The sequence below is a fragment of the Lutra lutra genome, chromosome 13 (genome assembly GCF_902655055.1).
Source record: "Lutra lutra chromosome 13, mLutLut1.2, whole genome shotgun sequence".
In the NCBI taxonomy this organism is placed as follows: Eukaryota; Metazoa; Chordata; class Mammalia; order Carnivora; family Mustelidae; genus Lutra; species Lutra lutra.
Window position 1 is genome coordinate 63,221,506 of NC_062290.1, and position 21,449 is coordinate 63,242,954.

At 49.8% G+C, this 21,449-nt stretch overlaps 1 protein-coding gene and 1 long non-coding RNA gene across 2 annotated transcripts in view; one reads left to right on the top strand and one right to left on the bottom strand.

Annotated features, from left to right (window-relative positions):
* Positions 1 to 993: 993 nt before the first annotated feature.
* Positions 994 to 2,132, bottom strand: LOC125083693 (uncharacterized). The gene is made up of 2 exons (XR_007122344.1): positions 1,769 to 2,132; positions 994 to 1,227 (listed from the first exon to the last, which is right to left on the bottom strand). It is a non-coding gene; the product is annotated as an uncharacterized LOC125083693 (long non-coding RNA).
* The window catches only part of COL15A1 (collagen type XV alpha 1 chain), a 103,614-nt gene continuing 83,462 nt past the window's right edge, over positions 1,298 to 21,449 (top strand). The window contains exons 1-2 of the mRNA XM_047700545.1: positions 1,298 to 1,708; positions 1,796 to 1,881. Coding sequence (XP_047556501.1) covers positions 1,698 to 1,708; positions 1,796 to 1,881 — 97 coding nt within the window. The 5' untranslated portion in view covers positions 1,298 to 1,697. The remainder of the gene's footprint in view (positions 1,709 to 1,795; positions 1,882 to 21,449) is intronic.

Sequence of the window (21,449 nt, forward strand, 5' to 3'; positions counted from 1 at the left end):
GACCTACAGGAGTACCTGTTTTCTGTAACTAAAAGAAATCCGAAATGGATTTTCACTTTTGTGGAGAAAAGGGGCAACATGAAAATAGTGCTCTGCGTTTCGCAGGCAAACATTACAGATGCAGCAGGGACCCCAAGCAGTGGGATGTCCCCCAACCCCAACAAGCATCTCAGCATCAAGCTGCCACCGCTTTGGATCGTATCTGTGAGCATCTGTGCTTTATCTCAACTTATTTTGGGCATTGTTAGCAGCCTAAGAGGGGTTATTTCTGGGGTCTGGGAACTCTCAAACATTTTTCTAGATAAATTAGTGGTAATTGCTTCTTCACCTTATACCATTTTGGCTCAGCAAAGATTTCATAGGCTCACTCTGTGTTCTGATGGTGGGGGGAACCTGTAGAGAATTTATTTGGCAAGCGTCTGGGAAATAATCAGCACTCCATAAATGTTAGCTACCATGTCCATCCCCCATCCCATCTCTGGGAGCTAACGCAAATTACTGGAAGTGAAAACTGGGAACTGATCACAGTGCCTTAGCCCGCTGTGGCTGCTTGGTGCTTCAAGAGAGGCCTCTGGGGCTTGCAAGGTTTCAGAACTATGCAGGTCTCCACGGACCTCCATGATGCCTCCTTGTACCCCCAAATCTTGCTCTACTGTGCTCGCTGGTAATCATAATAAAAAGTCACCATTTGAGGGTTTAGCCATTGCCAGGCCCTGTGCTAAGCTCTGTTTACATGGGGCAGTCAACACACACCAGGGATAGATTTTGGAGGCTGAGCCTGGTTCCCCTGTCTCACATCATCACGGTGCCGGGAGTGGTCTCACCTGAGACCGCGCTCCTTCATTCACCCAATGTTTATTGGTATTTCCTACCACCAGGTACTGCTTTAACCAGATAATAAAATAAATAGAAATTCTCGACGTCCTGAAACTTACATTCCCTGGCAGGGGGGTGGAGGGGACAGGCAAGCTGTAGAGAGGAAAACCTTGGAAATAGTCAACATTTAAATTTTTAATTAGGATCATCTTTGCTGCATGAGTTTCTATGTATCACCGAACCCCTAGAAACGGGACCACTTCTGTGGGGTTTATGGGTCAGGCGTTCAGGGCCGGCACAGCTGTCAGAACTCGGTCCCGCTGTGTGATCTTGGTTGGACGTTCGCTCCATCTCTCTGAGCCTCAGTTTCTTCATCCGTCATTGAAGGAAATCACAATGACTCCAGCCTCCCTGGGCGGTGGAGAGAATTCCATTGGCCCATGAAAGGAGAATGCGTCGTCTGAGGGGCAGCTGCCACTGGGACAGACGTTAGGGCGGAAGGGAGGCAGAGCCCCGCGTACCCAGAGGAGCGCGAGTGTGGGGCTTTTCTCGAAGGTTACATAAGGCCGTCCCGGTGGGGGCCGCGGCCCGGGAGCGCGCGTCCGTCGGAGGGGAGAGAGGGGCGTGGGGACGGCGGCGGCGGCGGGGACCCCCCGGGGCGTGAGTGCGGCGCCGCTGGCCGAGGTGGGCGCGGCACGGCGCGCGGGCGAGCGCAGGGCTCGGCGGAGTCGGGTTTCAGAGCGCGGGTGACTCAGGGGAGCAGCGAGGCTGCCCTCCGCCGCCGCTGCCCAGCGCCGCCTTTGTTCGCCGCAGGAAGGGCGAGCGGCGGCCAGCGCGCAGCCGGGCGCACGGTGCCTTCGGGGGCTCGGCAGGCCTGCGAGATGGCGCCAAGGTAAGACTCGCTTCCCCGCGCCCCGGTCCCTCGGCCCCTCGGCCCTCCCGCCCGCCTCACCTTCTCGCCCCCCGCCACCTCTTGCAGGAGGAACGCGCGCTGCTGGAGCCTGCTCTTGCTGCTTTCGATCTCCGCGCTTCTCCCCGCTGTCTCCCGGACCCGCTCCGCGACAGGTAAGCGACCCGGCCAGAGGTGGCACCGTCTGCCTCCGCGCCCTCCGGGAAAGTTGGTTTTGGCGGCGGGAGTGCCTGCGGTGCGCTCCTCATTCCTGGACATAAAAGGGAGTCCTCGTCGCGCGGTGCGCACTGGCGGCCCCGCAGCTTCCCCGGGCGGTGCAGAGGATGAGAGGGGCGAGCGGGAGTCCCTCACCCGCAGGGCGGGTGGCGCGCCGTCCGGCCACTGTGGAGCTAATCGCGGCCCCCCGGATCGTGGGCACAGAGGGACATTGGAAGCACAGTGACCGCGCCAGCGGCTCCGCCGGGACAGTTAGCTCCAGCTCACCCAGCGCCCGCGTGCAGGTCGTGCGTGCTGGCTGGTTCATTGTAAGGGCAGGTCTGGTGCCCTCTCTGGACACAGGTGCGGGAGCGTGACCGCCAGCAGGGACACCTGGCGCCTTTGCCGCGCAAGAAATAACGGGACCGAATTACCTCGATGTTTAACTTAGTCTTGAATTACCTAAGGGAGTCTCCCATCCGTCGCGGGCAGTGGTGCCATGGGTGATGAGAAGAGCTGGGGGTGGAGGAGAGCCAGAGATCTGGTCTCTTCGGTTCCCCGAGCCTCAGTTTCCCCACCAGAACCCAGAGGCGGGTGGATGACTGGTAGGGTCTGAGTTAAAACTGATTTGGGTGGGTGCCTGGGTGGCTCAGTGGGTTAAGCTTCTGCCTTTAGCTCAGGTCATGATCCCAGGGTCTTGGGATCGAGCCCCATATCGGGCTCTCTGCTCAGCAGGGAGCCTGCTCCCCCCACCCTCTCCTCCTTGCCCACTTGTGATGTGTGTGTGTGTCAGATAAATAAAATCTTTTTTTAAAAATGTAATACAACAAACTGAGGATTAAAATCAATCAATCAATCAATCAATAAATCAATTGATTTCTCGATTTTGGTTGAAGTGTGTGTTCAGGCTGTGTGGGCTTGAATTGTGGCTGAGTTAGGTGACCCAGCTCAGGACAATGAATTTCACATCTCTGTGCCTCCGTTTACAGTAAAGGGCAATAATTAGACCACCTGTCCTCCTAGGGATGCTGCAAAGATTAAAAGAGGTATTAGAAATAATATGCTTTCCACACTGTGACTCATACTAGGCACAAAGTAAGTGATAGAACTTTTGGGTTGATCCTTGAAACAGATGTGTGAGCAAACAATGCAGTCTGAGAGAGGTTTAGGAGTGGCCTGTCCCAAAGGCGGGATTTGAGCCCAGCTCCCTGGGTTCCCGTCCTTGCTCCCTCAGCTCTTTCTCCTTGCTGTGTTGTTGCGGAACTTTGTTGGCCCAGTGGGAGCCTCTCACCCCTTTTGAATTTAGAAAATCTGTACTTAGCCTCAATAGAAGAAGTGTGTGAGAAGGGGGAATCAACCTCCTTCCCTTTGCAGGAAACGGACTATGGAGGGTGTCCTGGGCTAACTCTTTGTGTGCCAGAGGAAGCCTCAGACAGCCTAGACCATTGTCTCCTTGGGAGCAAGACCTAAATTCAAAGACCACTTTTTCCTGCCCGAGCCTCCAGCCTGGCATTTCTTGCAGATCAAAGGGCAGCTGGAGCACAGCTTTGGCTTCTCAGCACCATGGCCCATGTCGAAACATTGCAATTTTCACGTGCTAGAGGGTACCGCTGGCTCGGCGGCAGAGGGCAGCTTCGTGTTTCGTGGTCTTTGTGAATTTTCCTATAACCCCCACTTCCAAAAAGGAAGAAGATTCTGGGAAAAGAGACTTCGGTGTTTTTATTTCTTCTCCTGTGTTTGGAGGCTGGACTCCTTGATGCCAAGTCCGTTGTTAGAAACATCACAGAGGAAGTCCTGTTCCCATCCATAACGTAAAAAGGAAGTGCCAGGAAACCCTCAGGAGCCAAAAAGGGCAAGGAAAGGGCCATTTGCAACTGATGGGTACTAGGCGTCCCTCGGAGCCTCTCCAGATTTCCCGGACACGGGAAATATCCTCCCGCAAACCAGATTTTGAGTGCATTTTAATCAGGCCAACACTTAAAACAAACCGCTTTATACTTTCAGGCAGAGGTGTGAGCAGGTCTGAGTTACTTTCATCCAGTCCTCAGAATCACTGTAGGAGGCAGGGACCAGGACTGTTATTATCTTTGTGCTTTAATAAGGAAACCAAGACCCAAAGTCTCAAGGGTTCCTAGCTCCTGAGGGTTTCCTGGCCTGCCCTATTTAAAGAGACCCTTGTCAATGGGACCCTGTCCCCCACACCGATCCTGGTGCCCCTAACACATCATAGCCGAGCCAATAAAGTTACAGTGCCATTGGGATACCTCTCTTTTAGCGATAGGGAAGTGGTTTGGGGGACAGGGGCAGTGGTTCCACAGGTAATTTGTTCCTGCTAATAAAACCCTGATAGATGCAACTTACTTAGTTTTCTTTAAACTGTTTTACCATGAGATTTAACACCCATGCAGGAAAGTGCACACAGAAAGTATAGCCCAATGATTTATCATAGATCAAACATCCATATAACCCAGGTCAAGAAATAGGATAGGGGGCGCCTGGGTGGCTCAGTGGGGTAAAGCCTCTGCCTTCAGCTCAGGTCATGATCCCAAGGTCCTGGGATCGAGCCCTGAGCCCCACATTGGTCTCTCTGCTCAGCAGGGAGCCTTCTTTCCCCCCACCCCTGCCTGCCTCTCTGCCTACTTATGATCTCTTTCCGTCAAATAAATAAATAAATTCTTTTTTTTTTTAAAGATTTTATTTATTTATTTGACGGAAAGAGATCATAAGTAGGCAGAGAGGCAGGCAGAGAGAGAGAGAGAGGAGGAAGCAGGCTCCCCACCGAGCAGAGAGCCTGATGCGGGACTCGATCCCAGGACCCTGAGATCATGACATGAGCCGAAGGCAGTGGTTTAACCCACTGAGCCACCCAGGTGCCCCTAAATAAATAAATTCTTAAAAAAAAAAAAAAAAGGAAAGAAACAGGATAGCCCCAGAAGTTCTCTTGCACCCCTTGGATGTGATTATTCCCTCCCTGCCCTCAGAGGTCACCATCACCTTGACTTTTATGGTGATTGCTTCCTTCCTTTTTAGAAATAACTGTAGTACCTAAGCATGTATCCTCAAAGTCTACAGTTCCATTTGACTTGAGTTTGAACTTTACACATGGTATCTTTCACTGAATATTAAGTTTTGAGATTCATTTACCCTGTGTATGTGGCTGTAGTGAATTCATCTTTGTCGCTGTATCATTTCCCACTGGATTAATATGCTGTACATTATCTGTCCATTTCTCCAGGCTTTGGGGCATTTCCATGTTGGCAGATAGAGCGATGTGTTTCTGAACATTCTTGTACATGTGTCTCGGTGCACAGGGGCACATATTCCTGTTGGTTCCGTGTCTAGGGGCCGAGTGCTGGGTAATGGGGTGTGCCGCTGAGGTCGAACAGACAATGCCAGCCCTGAGGTACATGGTCACCAGCCTGGTATAAGAGCTCCTACTTCTTCAAATCCCCAACAGCACTTGGTCTTGTCGCTGGGCTGAATTTTGGCCCTTCTAATGAGTACATTGTAGAATCTTACTGTAGTCTTTTTTTCTTCCTCAAGATTTTATGTATTTATTTGTCACAGAGAGAGAGAGACAGTGAGAGAGGGAACACAAGCAGGGGGAGTGGGAGAGGGAGAAACAGGCTTCCCACTGAGCAGGGAGGCCCATGCAGGGCTCAATCCTAGAACCCTGGGATCATGGCCGGAGCCAAAGGCAGGCACTTAATGACTGAGCCGCCCAGGGGCCCCTAGAATCTTACTGTAGTCTTAATTTATGTTTTCCTGATTATCAAGTTGATTGCCTTTCCATATATTTTTTTGGATCTCTGGTTATCTTCTCTGACCTTTTTTTACTGAGGTGAAATTCACATAACATGAAACTAGGCACTTTCGTGTGTATAGTTTGGTGGCAGTCCATACATTCATATTGTGGTACAGCTGTTTCCTGTCTAGTTGCAAAATGTTTTCATCACTCCAAAGAGTGAAAAGTCTAATTTCTATTAAGTGGTCCCTGGCCATTTTCCCCAGGCTCACCCCACGAGTGCTAAGCAACCACTGATTTGCTTTGTGTCTCTATGGATATGCCTGTTCTATTTCATATAAATGGCATCAAATAACTTGGGTCTTTTGTGTCTGGCTTCTTTCACGTAGCATGATATCATTGAGAGACATCCATGTGTAGTGTGTGTCGGGACTTCATTGCTTTTTATGGCTGCGTAATATTCCACCGAATGGATATACCGCTTTCGTTTATCCATTCTTCCATTGATGGGGACATTTGTGTTGTCTCCTCCTTTTAGCTGTCATGGATAATGCTGTTAGAAACATTTCTGTACAAGAATTTGAATACTTGTTTTAATTATTTTGGGTATATACCTAGTAGAACTGCTGGGTGATGTGGTCATTCCATGCTCAGGTTTTGTAAAGATTCCCAAATCTTTCCACAGTGGCCGCACCATTCCACAGTCCTCCCAGCAGCATACAAGGCTCTGATTTTTCCACATCCTTGTTGACACTTATTTTTTTCCATTTTTTAATTACGGTTATCTTAGTACAGGTGTGAAGTGGTCCCTTCTTGTTTTTTTTTTTTTTTTTAAGATTTTTTAAAATTTATTTGACAGATCACAAGCAAGCAGAGAGGCAGGCAGAGAGAGACAGGAGGAGGAGGCAGGCTCCCTGCTGAGCAGAGAGCCCGATGCGGGACTCGATCCCAGGACCCTGAGATCATGACCTGAGCCGAAGGCAGAGGCTTTAACCACTGAGCCACCCATGCGCCCCCTTCTTGTTGTTTTGATTTGCGTTTCTGTAATGACTAGTAACGTCGAGCATCTTCTCACAGGCTTGTTGGCCATCTGCAGATCTTCTTGGAGGCAAATCTGAATGCTAATCAGAGCCAGTTTGGGATTTTCCTCTAACCATCTCACTCTCACTCATGGCCATCTGATGTGCTTTCTTGAAGAAGAGAAGAGTGGGGAAAGGTCACACCTGAGATGTCCTGTCCCTGGCCTCCTGCCTCCCTGGGGTCATGGCCTGTAGTGAGCTACTGTTGCTTACACACCATTGGAAGTTGCGATGAAGATAAATGATGGTAGTGTTTTCATTACTGGGTAAACTTTTCGGGTTTATAGAAAGTGGGGAATGCTCCTGGGGGCCTTCTGTGCTGCCTGTGTGTTTTTATGACAGAGCTCAGGCTGAGAACTGGCCACGGAGCCACTCATAGCTTCCCATGTCGTCTTAGGGTTTTATAGTCTCTTTGATGAGCACACATGAAGCACAAGATGTGACTTCCTCTCTCCATCTAGAGACTGCCTTGCCCTCTGTTTCTCTCGAAGGCCTAATGCTACCTACCAGTTTACATGGCACCCTGGTAGAGGCATCTTGCGAGATAAGCTTTCTCATTATGGAACTCCCCACGACCTTCATCTGTCTCTCCCGCCACCACCGACTGTTCCCCCTGCCCCCACTAGTGTCAGTATGTTTGTCTCCCTTTTCCATGGGAGCCCTTTGATGGTGTGGGTCATGTCTCGTTTGTGCAGAGTTGGCCACTTGGACTTCAGCTGTTTTGTCATTATTATGAACAGGGTTGCTGGGACCATCTTCTGACGAATGGCCTTTATTTTCCTTCTGGATTTTTTTTTTTTTTTTTTTGGACTAGATTATCCTAAACAGAAGTGCCCATCAACCAACAGAAGTGGTTGGATAGTTCTTCTGTATTTAGATGGATCTGTCTTAGATACAAATTTAGTCATTCTCCTTCTTACTTTAATTGCTCTCACTGGGTTCTTACTGTACTTCAGAGGGGGTCATGCTCCTTGCTGCAGAGGGCCCTTTGTGGCCTCCCAGTCTCTCCAGTCACACAGAGCCCCTACTGAGTTGGGCTCACACCAAACCACTTCTAGCTGGTAGAATAAGATATGCAATGACTCATCTTTGTGTCTCTGCCCAGGCTGGTTGCTCTTTGAGACTACCTTTCTCCTCATGCCCCTGATAGCCCACCATTCATCCTTTACCCATTCTCTTTGGGAAGCCCTCCTCCACCAAGCAGGTTGGGTGTCGTTCCTCTGGGCTGGCACTATTAATCCATTCCTCAGTCACAGGGCTTCTCAGATGGATGGTGACCACTGATGAAATCATTGATGAAGTCTGCCTTCCCTACTACCCAGGAATCTCTAAGAGGCAGGGACTGGGCCTTTCCAACTCTGAATCCTAGAACATAGCCCAGGGCCTGGAATGAGGGTACATTATTGGGACTTTTAGTTTTTTTTCCTTTGGTAACTTTAATAACTAGTTATAAATTTATGCTAATGTCATTTTGCTCTTTATCTTTTTTCATTATATGTAATTGCATAACAATTTGTTGTCTAGCTTATCCCCATTCATCTTATCCTGATGGCCTCTGTTTTGTCAAAAGTTGTACATTTATCTTTTCTTTGCTTGCTAAATATTGAGTTTATTTTCAAGGTTTCTTTGAATGTCTACAGCTTGATCTGCTTAAAATGGACTGTAAATTAGGTTAATTACATAGACTATGTAGTGTGTAATCTGAAGTCAGTTTTTTTTTTTCAAAGTGGTACCGAGGATTCCCCAAAATACTAATTAAAATGTGAGTGATTTACCCATCATTGTGTTGCTTCTGGTTACCATGTAATTTTTTTCTTAAATGATAGAAATTTTTTTCCTCAAATCTCTACTGTTGATCCCTTCTTGTGCGTATGAGTGTGCGTGTTTTTAAAATCTCACTTGGCAGGGCACCTGGGTGGCTCAGTGGGTTAAAGCCTCTGCCTTCAGCTCAGGTCATGGTCTCAGGGTCCTGGGATCGAGCCCCTCATCGGGTTCTCTCTGCTCAGCAGAGAGCCTGCTTCCCCCTCTCTCTCTGCCTGCCTCTCTACTCGTGATCTCTCTCTGTCAGAGAGATAAATAAAATCTTTAAAAAAATAAAAAAAAATAAAAATAATAAAATCTCACTTGGTCTTGATAATTACTGCATTATAGTATGTTTTAAAATCTGGTAAGGGAAGTCACCCCTGTCTCATTCATTAGGCCATATACTTTTTTAGTGCAGACCGGTGTATCACAGAATTTTCTCATGATATGATTTAGTAGTGGAAGTGTTGAAGTGGTGGTGGGTGGGTGAGGGTTGTCAAAAGGGAGGAAATCTTACAATAAGATTCAGCCGAAGACACTAATGTGCAATAAGGAGAATGGATGAGCAAATAAGGTTTCAAAGCCAGAGCAGCAGATCATGGGGCCTGAGATACTACTCTTGGTACAGAGCCCAGGGGAGCAGAGATGCATCAGAGGTGTTGGGAGGAGCGGGTTTGCTGACTGACCACCTTCCTCTGCTCCACCCCAGTTCAAGAGAGAGAAAGTCTAGGGTTAGAGCAGAACCTGGAAGAAGATCCAGACCTATTATTGGGAAAGCTTTAATGAGGGAGATATGAGACTGGGGTTATCTAATGAGTGCATCCCACCTGTTATCCCCATCAGAACTCAACTCAGCCCAACCTAATCTAATACAACCCAACCCAACCCAACCCAACCCAGCCCAACCCAACACAACCCAACCCAACCCAAACCAAACCAATTTTATCCAATCCAATTCACTTTGCACTTGTTGCATGACATGGATGACTTGAAGGATTAGACAGGGAAGAAAACTCTTCTAGGGATGTTGGTATCTCCCTCAAATGAGTAGAACCCCTGACTTCAGATATTAGGAGAGCCTCTTCCTGGGTTTGAGGGAGCTTGGCTAGAGTCTGATTTGCAGAGGGCAGCCTTGCCCTCAACGTCTCCAAGAGTCACCCTTCCATCACTGAGGACTTGCATGAGGCCCAGCTTTAAATCCCCTCTATCGCCAGGAGGGCTTTTTCAATGAGTCTTTCTACAAAGTGAACATCTGTTGAAGTCTTTGAAAAACTGCCATGTTCTGTGTTCTGGCTACTATATAGATATATTTGTATTTATATACATATAATATTTATATGTATAACATTTTTTATATAATTATATTTATAGATATATATACAGAGAGATATATTTATAGATATATAGATTTCTGTCTTCTCCCCATATTTCCTAACTGCCTGATCTCACAGAGGCCCTCTGGGATGTGTGTTTGGTGACTAAGAAGATGCACTGATCCGAGCATTCATATCCTAGAGCGCCTCAGAGCTCAGTAGTAGAGACCAGCGGGCAGCAGCTGACTTAACTGCTAGGGAGCCTACCCTGTGTGTCCTAATGCAGGTGCAGGCAAGCCTCTGCCTTACCAGAGTAGGGATGTCCATTTCCACCAGCAGATGGGGTGGCAGGGGGAGGGAAACGGGTTTTGAAAGAGGAGCTTTATTTTTTCAATTACACTAAAAAATTGATAGTCAAAGTAATAGTCAGTGTAAAGACCTGGAGGATGGAGGAGTTTACAAAGGCCACATATTGTCTCATGACTCAGATAAATGCTGCCAACATTTAGTGGACAATTTTTCAAACTTATGTGCCTTAATGTGCATATATGTTATAAAGAGAATAGCTCATTCTGTACATTGTGTTTCATTGCTTGGCATTTTTTCCCCTTAATAGTCATCTAAACCCTTCCTCTGGAGCATTAAATATTGTCCCTTACATCCTTTGTAATTGAAATAGTATTTCATTGTATATACGTCCCATAATTACACTAGTCCTCTTTTATGCCTTTAGACGGTTTCTGGTTGTTCGCTACTATAAAAACTATCGTGATGACCCCATTCTTGTAGTTCTGTATTTGACCCTTTCCACAGTTATTCCCTAGCACGAATTCCTGAAGCAAATTGTTGGCTCTAGTGCATGCCCATTTTTAAAGCTTCTGTTGCATTCTTTGGAAAGGCAGTAGTGATTTCTCCTCCTCTCCACAGCAGCACACAAGAGGAGCTCAGCCGGCCTTTATCCACTGCTGCTACTTCTCTATTCCAAAGGGAGATGGGGCGCCTGGGTGGCTCAGTCCGTTAAGCCTCTGCCTTCAGCTTAGATCTCAATCTCAGGGTCTTAGGATCGAGCCCTGTGTGTTAGGCTACCTGCTCAGCAGGGAGTCTGCCTCTCCCTCTTCTCTGCCCTCTTCCTGTCTTCCCCTACCCCCATCCTGTGCTCTCTCTCTCACTCTCTCTGTCTCAGATAAGTAAATAAAATCTTAAACAAAACAAAACAAAGGAGAAAAGTGACAGCAGGGGGAGGGATGGTGCTGCATCACGGCCCCATATTTCCCTTAGTTGAATGGAGTCGTGAATCCTTCCTCCTTGCTCTCTTCCTGCTTTGTTCATTCATTTTGCACATGTCCTGTAAGGGCTGGACGAGAAGAGGGTCTTTCCGGAAATTAGAATTCCAGGAGTCAGGTCTTAAGGACCTTGGTGGTTCTCAACCTTGGCTGTACCTTAGAATCACATGGAGATTCAGAACGAACACGATGCCCAGCCTTCCCCACTTCCAGGATGCTGGACCCATCCAGGGTGAGGTCGAGTCACTGGCAGGTTTTAAAAGCTGTTGGTGTGATTCTGGGGTGCAGCCAGGATTGAGAACAACTGGTGCAGCCCGAAGGCCTCCTTTCCGACGTGGCGATCCCGAGTCCCAGAGAGGAAAGTACCAGCCGTGGTTGCAACACAGAGGAGGGGCACGGCTGGCACTGGATCCCAGAGGGAGCTTCAGGGGGCATAGTTCAGGCAGATGAGCTCTGGGAGCCTGGGTCTTAGGTTCAGATCTCAGCTCTGCCGCTTCGCACTGAGTGACCTCTCTCTGCCTTACCTTCCTTAGCTATACATTGGGCCAAGAATTCCTACTCAGAAGAGTAAGGAGGTAAGCATCGGGCCTATAATTGGTAACCCGTTCAGTACCTCCTTCCTTCCCTGTTCCCGCATTACTGCAGGTTCCCCGAGGGCAGGAAACCTATTTTATTTATCCATGTTTCCTCAGCATCTGACATGGCACCAAACAGACACAATGAGCACTTGAGTCCATTAATGAATGAATCATTCAAAGCCTGAGACTGTGGAGATCTGAGTGAAAACCCAGCATTATGAACCCTTGACCTTAGCAAAATCTGTGCATGTCCGCTGCCCTGCTGGGAGACCACCCGCAGCCATCCGCTGTGACAGAGGGTGCGGGGACCAGAATGGGAGGTATGGCAGGGACCCAGATATAACAGGTAGGTCAGGATAGAGTATGTGTCACCAGAAGAAAATGAAGGTAGGCTTTTCGGGTGCTGGGAAGTTATAACGATTCTAGAATAGAAGTCCAGAGAGCCTAAACCCTGGCGGACAAACTGAACTTCAATTCATGCCATTTCTACAGCATCACACCCAAAACTCCATTGGGCCCTCCAAGTGCTTCTCCCCTCTCAGCCCTGCATCTTAGCAATAGGCTTCTTCCATCTTTATTTTCGGCATGTAGGTCTGTCTCCTGCCACCCTTCTGTGTGTCCTCAAACTGTGGCCCACAGTAGTCTTCTAGCTTCTCGCTGCTCAGATGTGGTCCAAGGACCAGCAACAGCAACAGCAGCATCTCCGGTCCCAGCCACAGACCTAGTAAATCAGAATGTGCGTTGTAACAAGCTCCCTGGCGATGTGCGTGCACGTTAGAGCTTGAGCAACACTGTAACACCAACTGGGATCATGTCATCCCGGCTTCAAACCCTTTGTCATCTTCCCATGCTAACCACCCATGGAAGGTAGTCATGGCCCTCCAAAGGTGTCCACATCTTAATCTCCAGAGCCAGTGAATACGTTTGGTCACATGGTGTAGGAGAAGTAAGGTTGTAGATGGGATTCAGGTTGTTGATCAGCTGACCTTAAAAGAAGTTCCTGGAAAAAAGAGGGTCCTGGAAGATGCTCGTGGGCCCAGCATAATCACAAGGGTCCTTAAGAGTAGAAGCAGGGGCAGGAGAGGAGGTCAGTAAGATGCAACATGGGAAGAACTTGACCGGCCTTCTTTGCTGATGCTGATGACACAGGAAGGGATCATGAGCGAAGGAACACAGGTGGCCTCTAGAAGCTGGAAAAGGCAGAAATGGATTTTCCCTTCAAGCTTCTGGAAGAGAGCCCAGTCTGTTGATATCTTACTTTTTTTTTTTTTAAGATTTTATTTATTCATGTGTCAGAGAGAGAGAGTATGTACACAAGCAGGGGGAGTGGGAGATAGAGGGAGAGGGAGAAGCAGGCTCCCTGCTGAACAGAGAGCCCGGTGTGGGACTCGATCCCAGGATCCTGGGATCATGACCTGAGCTGAAGGCAGATGCTTAACCGACTGAGTCACCCAGTTGTCCTGAGATCTTACTTTTTATCCAGGTAAGACCTGGGTTGGACTTCTGACCTAAAGAACTGTAAGATTATAAATTTTTGTTTTTCTTTTTTGATGTAATTCACTAAATTTGTGGTGACTTGTTACAGTAGCTATAGACAACAATGACAACACTACCTAGCATGGTATGTGAGACCCCTGACATCCCACCAAAGTGCTGTTCTGGCCTTGTGTACCAGAATATACCTCCTCACAGCCTGAGCTCAAGCTGCACATTGAAATCTGGGGGAGGGCCACCTCGAGCATCTAAACTGGGGACATTTTCCATACCCCAGCACCTAGCACCATGCCCAGCCCCTGGTAGGTACTCAGGCAATGCTTCTGAAATGAACAACCCGGTAGAAACCTGGTGCATTCAGGTGACCATCAGCCATGGAGGGGCTCCCCTATCTTCAGGAGGCACAGAAGGCAATGATGGGGGGAGGTGCGGTAGACACCTGCCCAGAGGCTCAGCTTTGATGTTCCCCTGTTCTTCCTTTGTCTTGAATGGATCTCTGCTTCTTTGGGGGCCTCAGTTTCCCATCTGAGAAGTGAAGGGGTTGGGCCAGGTGAACCCTAAAAGCACTGTTAGCAGGAACATTCTAGCATGCCCGAGTTCAGTCTGCCCAGACACTGTGGCACTCGGGGGGCAGTGACTGAACTCAGCAGCTCTTAGCCCTGTCCATCCAGTTGCCAGGCAGATGCCTCACTGCACCCCCATCCACAAGGCAGGATACAAAACTGTCCTCGACAACCGTGCATTTGGCACAAAACAGAGACCACAGCTGCTCTCTCCCCCGTCTAGCTAAAATGCCAAATTACTCAGTCTCCCACGGAAAGAAGAAAAAAAGGAGGGGTGGGTAGAAACTCTTTCTCATTGCGGAGTTTTTCCATGTGACACATTTTCTAATTTTACTTCAGGTTTAACTGTCTAGAGTAGATGGCTCCATTTCAGGGTCTTCCCCCCACCCCCCGTTCTTTTAGAATGTAAACTTCCAGTTGAAGAAATGGAATGTTTTTGCTTGTTTCATATTTGCAAGTGCGGGCTGATACCAAATTACAGCTGAATGTCTTCGTTTTCTCCGCCGGGGAAATTCTCTGAAATGCCCAGCATTAGCCTAGCCGTCCGATTCCTCGATGCTGGGCCTGGCTGTGGGAGCTTGACCGAGTCACTGCCACTCTGGGACTCAGATGCTGGTGCTGGAGCGAGGCAAGACAAGGCAGCCCTTTGGAGACAGCTCCCCGTGGAGACTGTGTGGCTGGACTGGAAGGAGCGGTTGGTGGGCCCCGTTTCTAAGAGTCGTTCTGTTTGAGACTCCTTCGGAACGGTGTGCACCTGACTTTATGTCTGCTGCCGGCTCTGGCTCTGTATTGTGGCCCTAGTGCATGGAGGGGCTGAGAAATTGTTAGTACGTGGAAAGAGCACTGCTGCTTTGTTGGACAGAAATGGGTCTTACCCTTGCAATGTCTGTTGCATCCAATGTCCCGCTTCCATCCCTCTGCCCACCCACCACCCAACATCAGGGCTGTGTCGTGTCCTTCTAATGGACTGTAGTAGCAGTTCCCTTGATGGTGGGACCTCCATGTCTCTGTTCCCAAACATGCCCTGTGGCTCGTGGAAACACAGGTCCCATCACATCACGCCCCCTCTTAGAACACTTCTGTGCTTTCCATTACACCTTAAATTCCACTCTCTTTGGGCCCGAGCTCAAGGCTGCTTGTCCCCTCCCGTCCCTCCTTCATGCCCTGGCTCTAGCCATGCCAAACTGCTTGCTGGGCTCTGACACTGTTCCCTTCACCCAGCCTTCGCTCATGCATGCCTCCCTGCAGGATGGGATACTCTCCCTGCCCTACTGAAATCTTCGTTTGCCTTTCCTCCTCTATAGACTTACTATTCAAACTGGTCCCTGTACCAGCCCATGGGCATCAGCTGGGAGCTTGCTAGAAATGCAGAGCCCCAGGTCGGCATTACCTACGCCCCTTGGGGATGTGGGTGTTCGTGCATGGCCTTTGTAGCATGGTGGTTAAGGGTCTGGGCTGTGGGGGCACACAGAACTGGTTCAGTTCCAGGCTCTGCACGTAATGGCTAGTGATTTTGGATGGCTTACTAATCCTTTTCTATCTTAGTTTCCTCATTTGTAGAATGGGAGATAATAATCATGCCCATCTCAGAGTTCTTGTGATGAGGCCAGGGGCTCATGTCCCCATAGCTCTTAGCACAGTGATTGTACCTGCTTCAGTCTATCAGGGCTCAGAATTCCTCTGCAGGTCCATCTTGCCAAGGATGAGGAGGACCGGAACAAGGTCATTCAGCTTTGGAATCATTGACCTTCTAGTGGAGGGAACGTAAAAAGCCATACTCTGTTGTGGGAAAAGTGAAATACAGCTGAAGGAGGACTTCGCAGGGGCAGGTAGGTGGGTGGGATAGAATTAATCCCATAGTTTTTGACCTCAGTAGACTTTGCATCCTGCCTGTCATACCTCGTAGGTCTGTCTTTCTTTAGAGAAAGAAAGAGAGGGGGAGGGGCAGAGAGAGAGAGAGAGAGAATCCCAAGCAGGTTCCAAGCCCAGCACAGAGCCTAACTCGGGGCTCCATCCCACAACCTTGAGATCATGACCTGAGCCCAAAACAAGAGTTGAACACTAACTGATGGAGCCACACAGGTGCCTCAGGCTTTTCGTTCATTCATTTGTTCACTCATGGTTACCGAATAAATACTCATTAACTGCCTGCTTGGTACAAGGCAATGTGGTATGTCTGGGCAGCAAATGATGAACAAGAGAGACATGGTTCCCGCCCTTGAGGGAGTCTACAATCTATGGGGGACATAGACACTAAATAAATAATTGTAAAAAAAAAAAACCCTTAAATTATTGTACGTGGTGAGTAAATGTTAGGAAGAGGTACAGGGAGTTCTGAAAGCACAGCCCTGGCCATTTTGATCAGCACTAGGGGGGTCAGAAAAGTCTCCATGATGAGTGACATTGAAGGTGAGATGTGAGGGGTGAATCGATTTAGCCAGGAAAGGGGATGGGTCTGGGGGGTTGGAAGAGAGATGGAATGTTCCAGATCAAGGGAGTATAATAAAGAGAGGGTGGAAACAACAGCGCGTAGGTGTGGGAGGGGAGGCTGCGGGGAGTCTCAGGTAAAAACAGAACTTCCATCCAGGAGCTGCTTTCCCAAGCCTGGCCCTGGGTGAGCATCCTGGCTTCCTTCTGTCCCATGGGTCCCTTGCAAGTGCTCATAGCCCAGAATCCATGGGCTGTGGGCCTCCAGGTCCTGCCTCCTGCCCTGCTTGTGCCTCTACTTGCAAAGAGTGAATTGCTTCAGGGAGGAAGTACAGGGTCTCCACCTCTATGTTGCTCCAGAGAAGTGCATTGGAGAGGTAGCAGCAAAATTTTGGTACCATTAGGGGAGCAGGGCTCAGTGAGAGCCACCCAGAGCCTGTGACCCCTGCATCACCATGAGGTGATGAGGCCATGAATGTCACAGGGGGAAAGAATTCTAAGACTCGCCCTCTGCAGTGAGACTGTAGTTGGTCTTGGCTTTGAAAAGCTTCTTCCTGTCTATGAAACGAAGGGGTTAGACCAGCTCTCAGACCCATCCAGATCTGATACTCTTATTTTGACTTTTGTCTCTCTCTGGATCTCAGTATTCAGAAGGTGTGTCCATAAACACAATGCAGAAATCTCTTGCCAGGGAACAGAAGCAAGATCCTGGGGCTTATAACTCTGGCAGGAAGCTTTTAGATGTGTTTACACAGGAGAACAACTTCTTTAGAAATGGTGGGGTAGGGATGATGCTTTCCCTCCTCCCGTCCGGGCCGTCCCTTTGGAGACCTCACCTTGGCTGTGCTCCCGGCTCCTGGCTGGGTGACCATGGCACGCAGAGTCATGTTGTTTATTTCCCGCATCCATATTACTCAGAAGCTGGTAACTTGGCTGGGGGTGGGGAGTTTAGTGATGATAGGGGAACAATTAAGAACATTTTATACTAAAAGGAACAGCACACATATATTACGGAGCAAGATGCAGAAGTTGAGTGCTTTTAGAGTTAAAGCAGGAGGCTTTCGTTAAGTCTCTGAGCTCTGGGGGCTCTTTGTCTAGACCCAGATCCTCAGGGTCCCCTGTCCCTGATGGCAGGATGCATAAGTGGAGATGATGTTATATATAGATTTGAGGTCCCCAACTTGTAGGAGAGGTTCAGAATCATGGCAATAGATGCCAGAACCCTCTCTTGTATAAATATTTTCTCTAGCTGCAGATGCCTAATGCGCTTGTGTGTGGAAGGGATTCATTCTTTGTTGTTGTTGACAAGATGGAGATCATTGCTTTCTATAGCTCTTTTACTAGAACTGTCTATGCCCTAAGGGGAGGAACTTGTCTGTCACTGCTGGATCCCCAGCACCTCTAATAGGCAGACAGCAGGTGCTCTGCGAATGCTGGTTGAGTGAGTAGATGGGTGTGTGTGTTCATGGCTACGAGAAGCTTTCCCCTCTCGATCTGCATTTACCTTTCCAGGAATGAGTGGGGCCACATTAGCATGGCAGGGATGAGTGGAATGTGAGAAATGCTGCCCATGTGTGTGCAGGCGGGGGACTGGACAGTCCCACTCAAGTTCAGGGTTTCTAAGAACCGCCCTTTGGAGGCAGCCTCCTCCCCTTGTGGTCCGTGCCATGGTGGCTTCTGTGGGAGAAGGCACAGAACCACTGTTTGTGCACCTTGGAGAGCTGGGTTCCTAGGGCACCCCTCGCAAAGGGCCTGGAGGTTCCCCAAACACTTTGCCTCCATCAAAACCCCCTGGGAACCTTGGGGACCCCGAACATGTGGGGCTTTCAGGATCATCTGTTCTAGTTCTAAATTATAGGCAAAAAGATGGGAGCCACATAGCTGGCCTACAAGAAGCCTGGATCTGGGTCTTCTGATGTCCAGGTGGGGGCATTGCCCCACCCAGAACTCCCCCAGTGCCTCGTGACTGTAAATGCGTGGTTGGTCTGTCCCACCCCTGGAGATGTGGGAGGAGAGCCAAAGGTAGGCATTCACAGACGCTGAGGTCCCTTTTGTATATGGCAGCCTGTGGTTAGAACTGAGCTTTGGAAACATCAGATGGACTTCAAATCCCAGTTCTTTCTTTTCGGAGCGATGTGTCTCAGGCAGATCACTCAGAAGAAGGGATGGTTTCCTCTCCTGGATGTGGGACTGGGGTGGGTAGAGGTCCCACCTCTGGGGCTGTGTGAGGCATTCAGCAAGTGATGCTAGGGGAATGCTTGGAGAGAGCCAGAAGCAACAGGCCTTCAGTGGATGGGAGGTTTCCCTAAACCAGGGACCTCACGCTGCTGCACCAGTGGCATCACTGGCCTCATCCTTGCAGATTCTGACGAGGATGGCCTCCGGGCATCAGTGTTCGAAAGCCTACAGTGGTGGCACCGCCAGGGTTGCTCAGTCCTAGACCACACAGACCATGAAGACCGGCGCCTCTCCAAGACTAGCAGTGCCAGGCACGTGGTGGTTGGTGCTTGATACTATTTGTGAGTGAGTGAATGGGTGGATGGATGAATGAGTGAACGAATGGAGGAAGGGCGTGGTTGGCACCTGACGTTGCCCTCCGCCACCCCCCAGAGAGCTGGCTCTGGCCATGTGTATGCCCACATAAGGAAACAAATGCTCAGAAATGTCAGAGGACTGGCCCAAGGTCGCTGGTTGGTAAGTGGTGGAGCAAAGATTTGCACGCAGGTCTGTCCTGCGCCGAATCCCCCATCCTTTCCCCTGCACCCGCGGGATGACGCTGGCCCTCCTGGGATTCCCTCGACGTCACCCTCAGTTTCAGGGTTCCAGGTAGGGGAACCAGGGGCATCTCCAGGGTAGTCATCGTGGAAGTTCTGTCCCTCCTCACTCCGGTCACCAACCCCACTCTCCCTCCGGCGAACGTGTGGGGACTGTTGAGCTGTACTTTCATCTAGATTAAACAAGAGTCAGCCTGTTGCAAAATATGACTTTAGGGTCACCATCTGTTCCAGCTGTTTACTGAGACTCAAATCCCACTGCAGAGCCAAACAGGCTCCAGTGTCCAGTAGGGAGCCAGTCTCTGTGCCACTGAGCAGGCCAGTCTGTAGGAAGAAGCAGCGTGTTTGGTGACAACTGTCAGCAGGTAGCTTAGAGGTTTTTTCCCCGGCTGCCCATCAGCACCAAGTCATTGTATGTGTGGACTGCGGGCCCCCACCACAGGTACGAGGTGTTCATGCCCACACTGGGCCTCTACTGTGTGCCGAGCCCCGGCTGAGGCGCTTTCCCACACCGCACCTTCTCTAGGGTTTCGGGGGAGTGTGGCCTGGAGACTAGATGGCCATGGGAACATGCCATCTTGGGTGACTCACATCATCAATCTGGGCCCTGGTTTTCTCGTCCTGGGGACATGGGACTGGTGTTTCCCCAAGGTCCTCCCCAGCTCTGAAGGCCTCCACTGGGCTTGCTCTGCGTGGGTGAGATTTGACGGGCCCGCCGAAGCCGTGAGCTCACTCTGCCCGGTGGCTTCTCCGCCCTGGCTCAGTTCACACCAGCTCATCTGCTGGGACGCCCCTGGCTGCTCCCACGGCAGCTTGGTTTGCCCGAGGCAGAGCTACATGCCAAGTGCCCTGAGAGGCTGCAGGAAAGTATGTCTCCGGCTGTTGCCAGCCTACCGCCTTCGCTCCGCATTCCAGTTCCCCAGTTCCACCCTCTCCTTGGCAGGGGAGGGAAGGGGACCCGGCTGCCAGGGGCAGCCACTCGGGGTGAGGTGGGGATGCCTCCTAAAATGGTCAGCAGTGGCTTTCCTCAGAAGCCTGCTGAGGCTCCCCGTGGCCTGTTGGATACACTTCAGTCTCCTTGGCTCTCAAGCCTTTCTGCAATCTGGTTCCTGTCTCCTCTGTGCAAAAGTGGTGCGACTAGAAAGAGCTGAGGAGGGCCTCAGGTGACCCCCTGTGAGTCCCAGCCACCTGCTCACCAGCCTTGGGGCTTTCGTCTGCAAAATGAGATAACGGCAGTCCCCACCTGGCCAAATTGTCCTGGGATTAATGAGCTACTGCATACTCACTTTAATAACACTACTACGTCTGTATTTCCTTGGATTTGTAATTCTCTCCTTGCTGCTCTAATGCAGGAGGTTAACAAAGGGGCCTGGGTGCCGCTCCCCCAGAACCATGCATATACCCCTCATTTTCCTTACAGTGGGGTCGCCTGTGCTCTGCTCACTCTACCATGTTCACCTGTGCAAAGCCTTCCAGTTCAGGCCACCAGTTGGTGTCTTGTCCCCTCTACTAAGATGAGAGCTAGTTGGGGACCAGACACTGCATCCTCTCCATCTCCTGGAGTCTACCCCAGAGCCAAGTTTGGACCAGGTCAGCCATGGGACGTTGGTTGTAGGCAAGGCCAGAACCCTCGATGGGGACCGGGATAGAGTAAAGGAAAGATCCCTCCAGGATCTGTTCTCCCCTTGTGGCTGCATTGGAGCTGGGGTAATAATATAAGTGATGGCTGAATCGAGGCAGGTGATAGCAACTCTTTGAGAGATTTTACTGACCAGGTAGTGTCACCCGTACCAAAAAATTCAAGAAACACCCAAGGATAAGCCTCACTTAGAGAGAGACTTAGACAGCTCCAGAATTGTTAAGGCTTCCAAGCTCCTCCCACCACTTGATGCCCCTCCCACCCTTGTTTCTTGGATGAGGGTGGGGGATGCAGTCAGGAGCAGGAATATCTCCCTTCTCTCCCTAGAACCTGGAGGGGTGGCCTGTCCCATCCCATCCCACTTGTCCAGTGGTCCCAGCTCATGTCTGATACCCAGATAGGCTATGAACAACTTCCCCAAGGCCTCCAGCCGAACTTCAGGACTCTAACAGTATGTCAGGGAGAAGGGCAGTTGCTCACATCTTCCTCGTTTCAGGGAGGGAGGACTCCCCACTCCCTGGGGGTGGCTGGAATCTAGTCTGAAGTCTGAGAGGCCAGTGTGTTTAAGGGAGGCACTCCCAACTCAGTCAGTGGGTGAGAGCCAAGGGCTGGAATTTTGCAGAAGATTGGTCATTCAAAGCCGTCTTGCTTAAGGGTCAGCCAAAAGGATGGAAGACTGCAGCCCTCACAAAAGTTAACATCAAGCCTTTGTAATATTATAATAATAATATTTTATTATATCTCGACAGTGGGGATCCGATGAGAGCTGGGCTATTAGGTGCGTATTGAGCTAATGGTGTTGGTGGGATTACAGTGACAACAGTGGACAT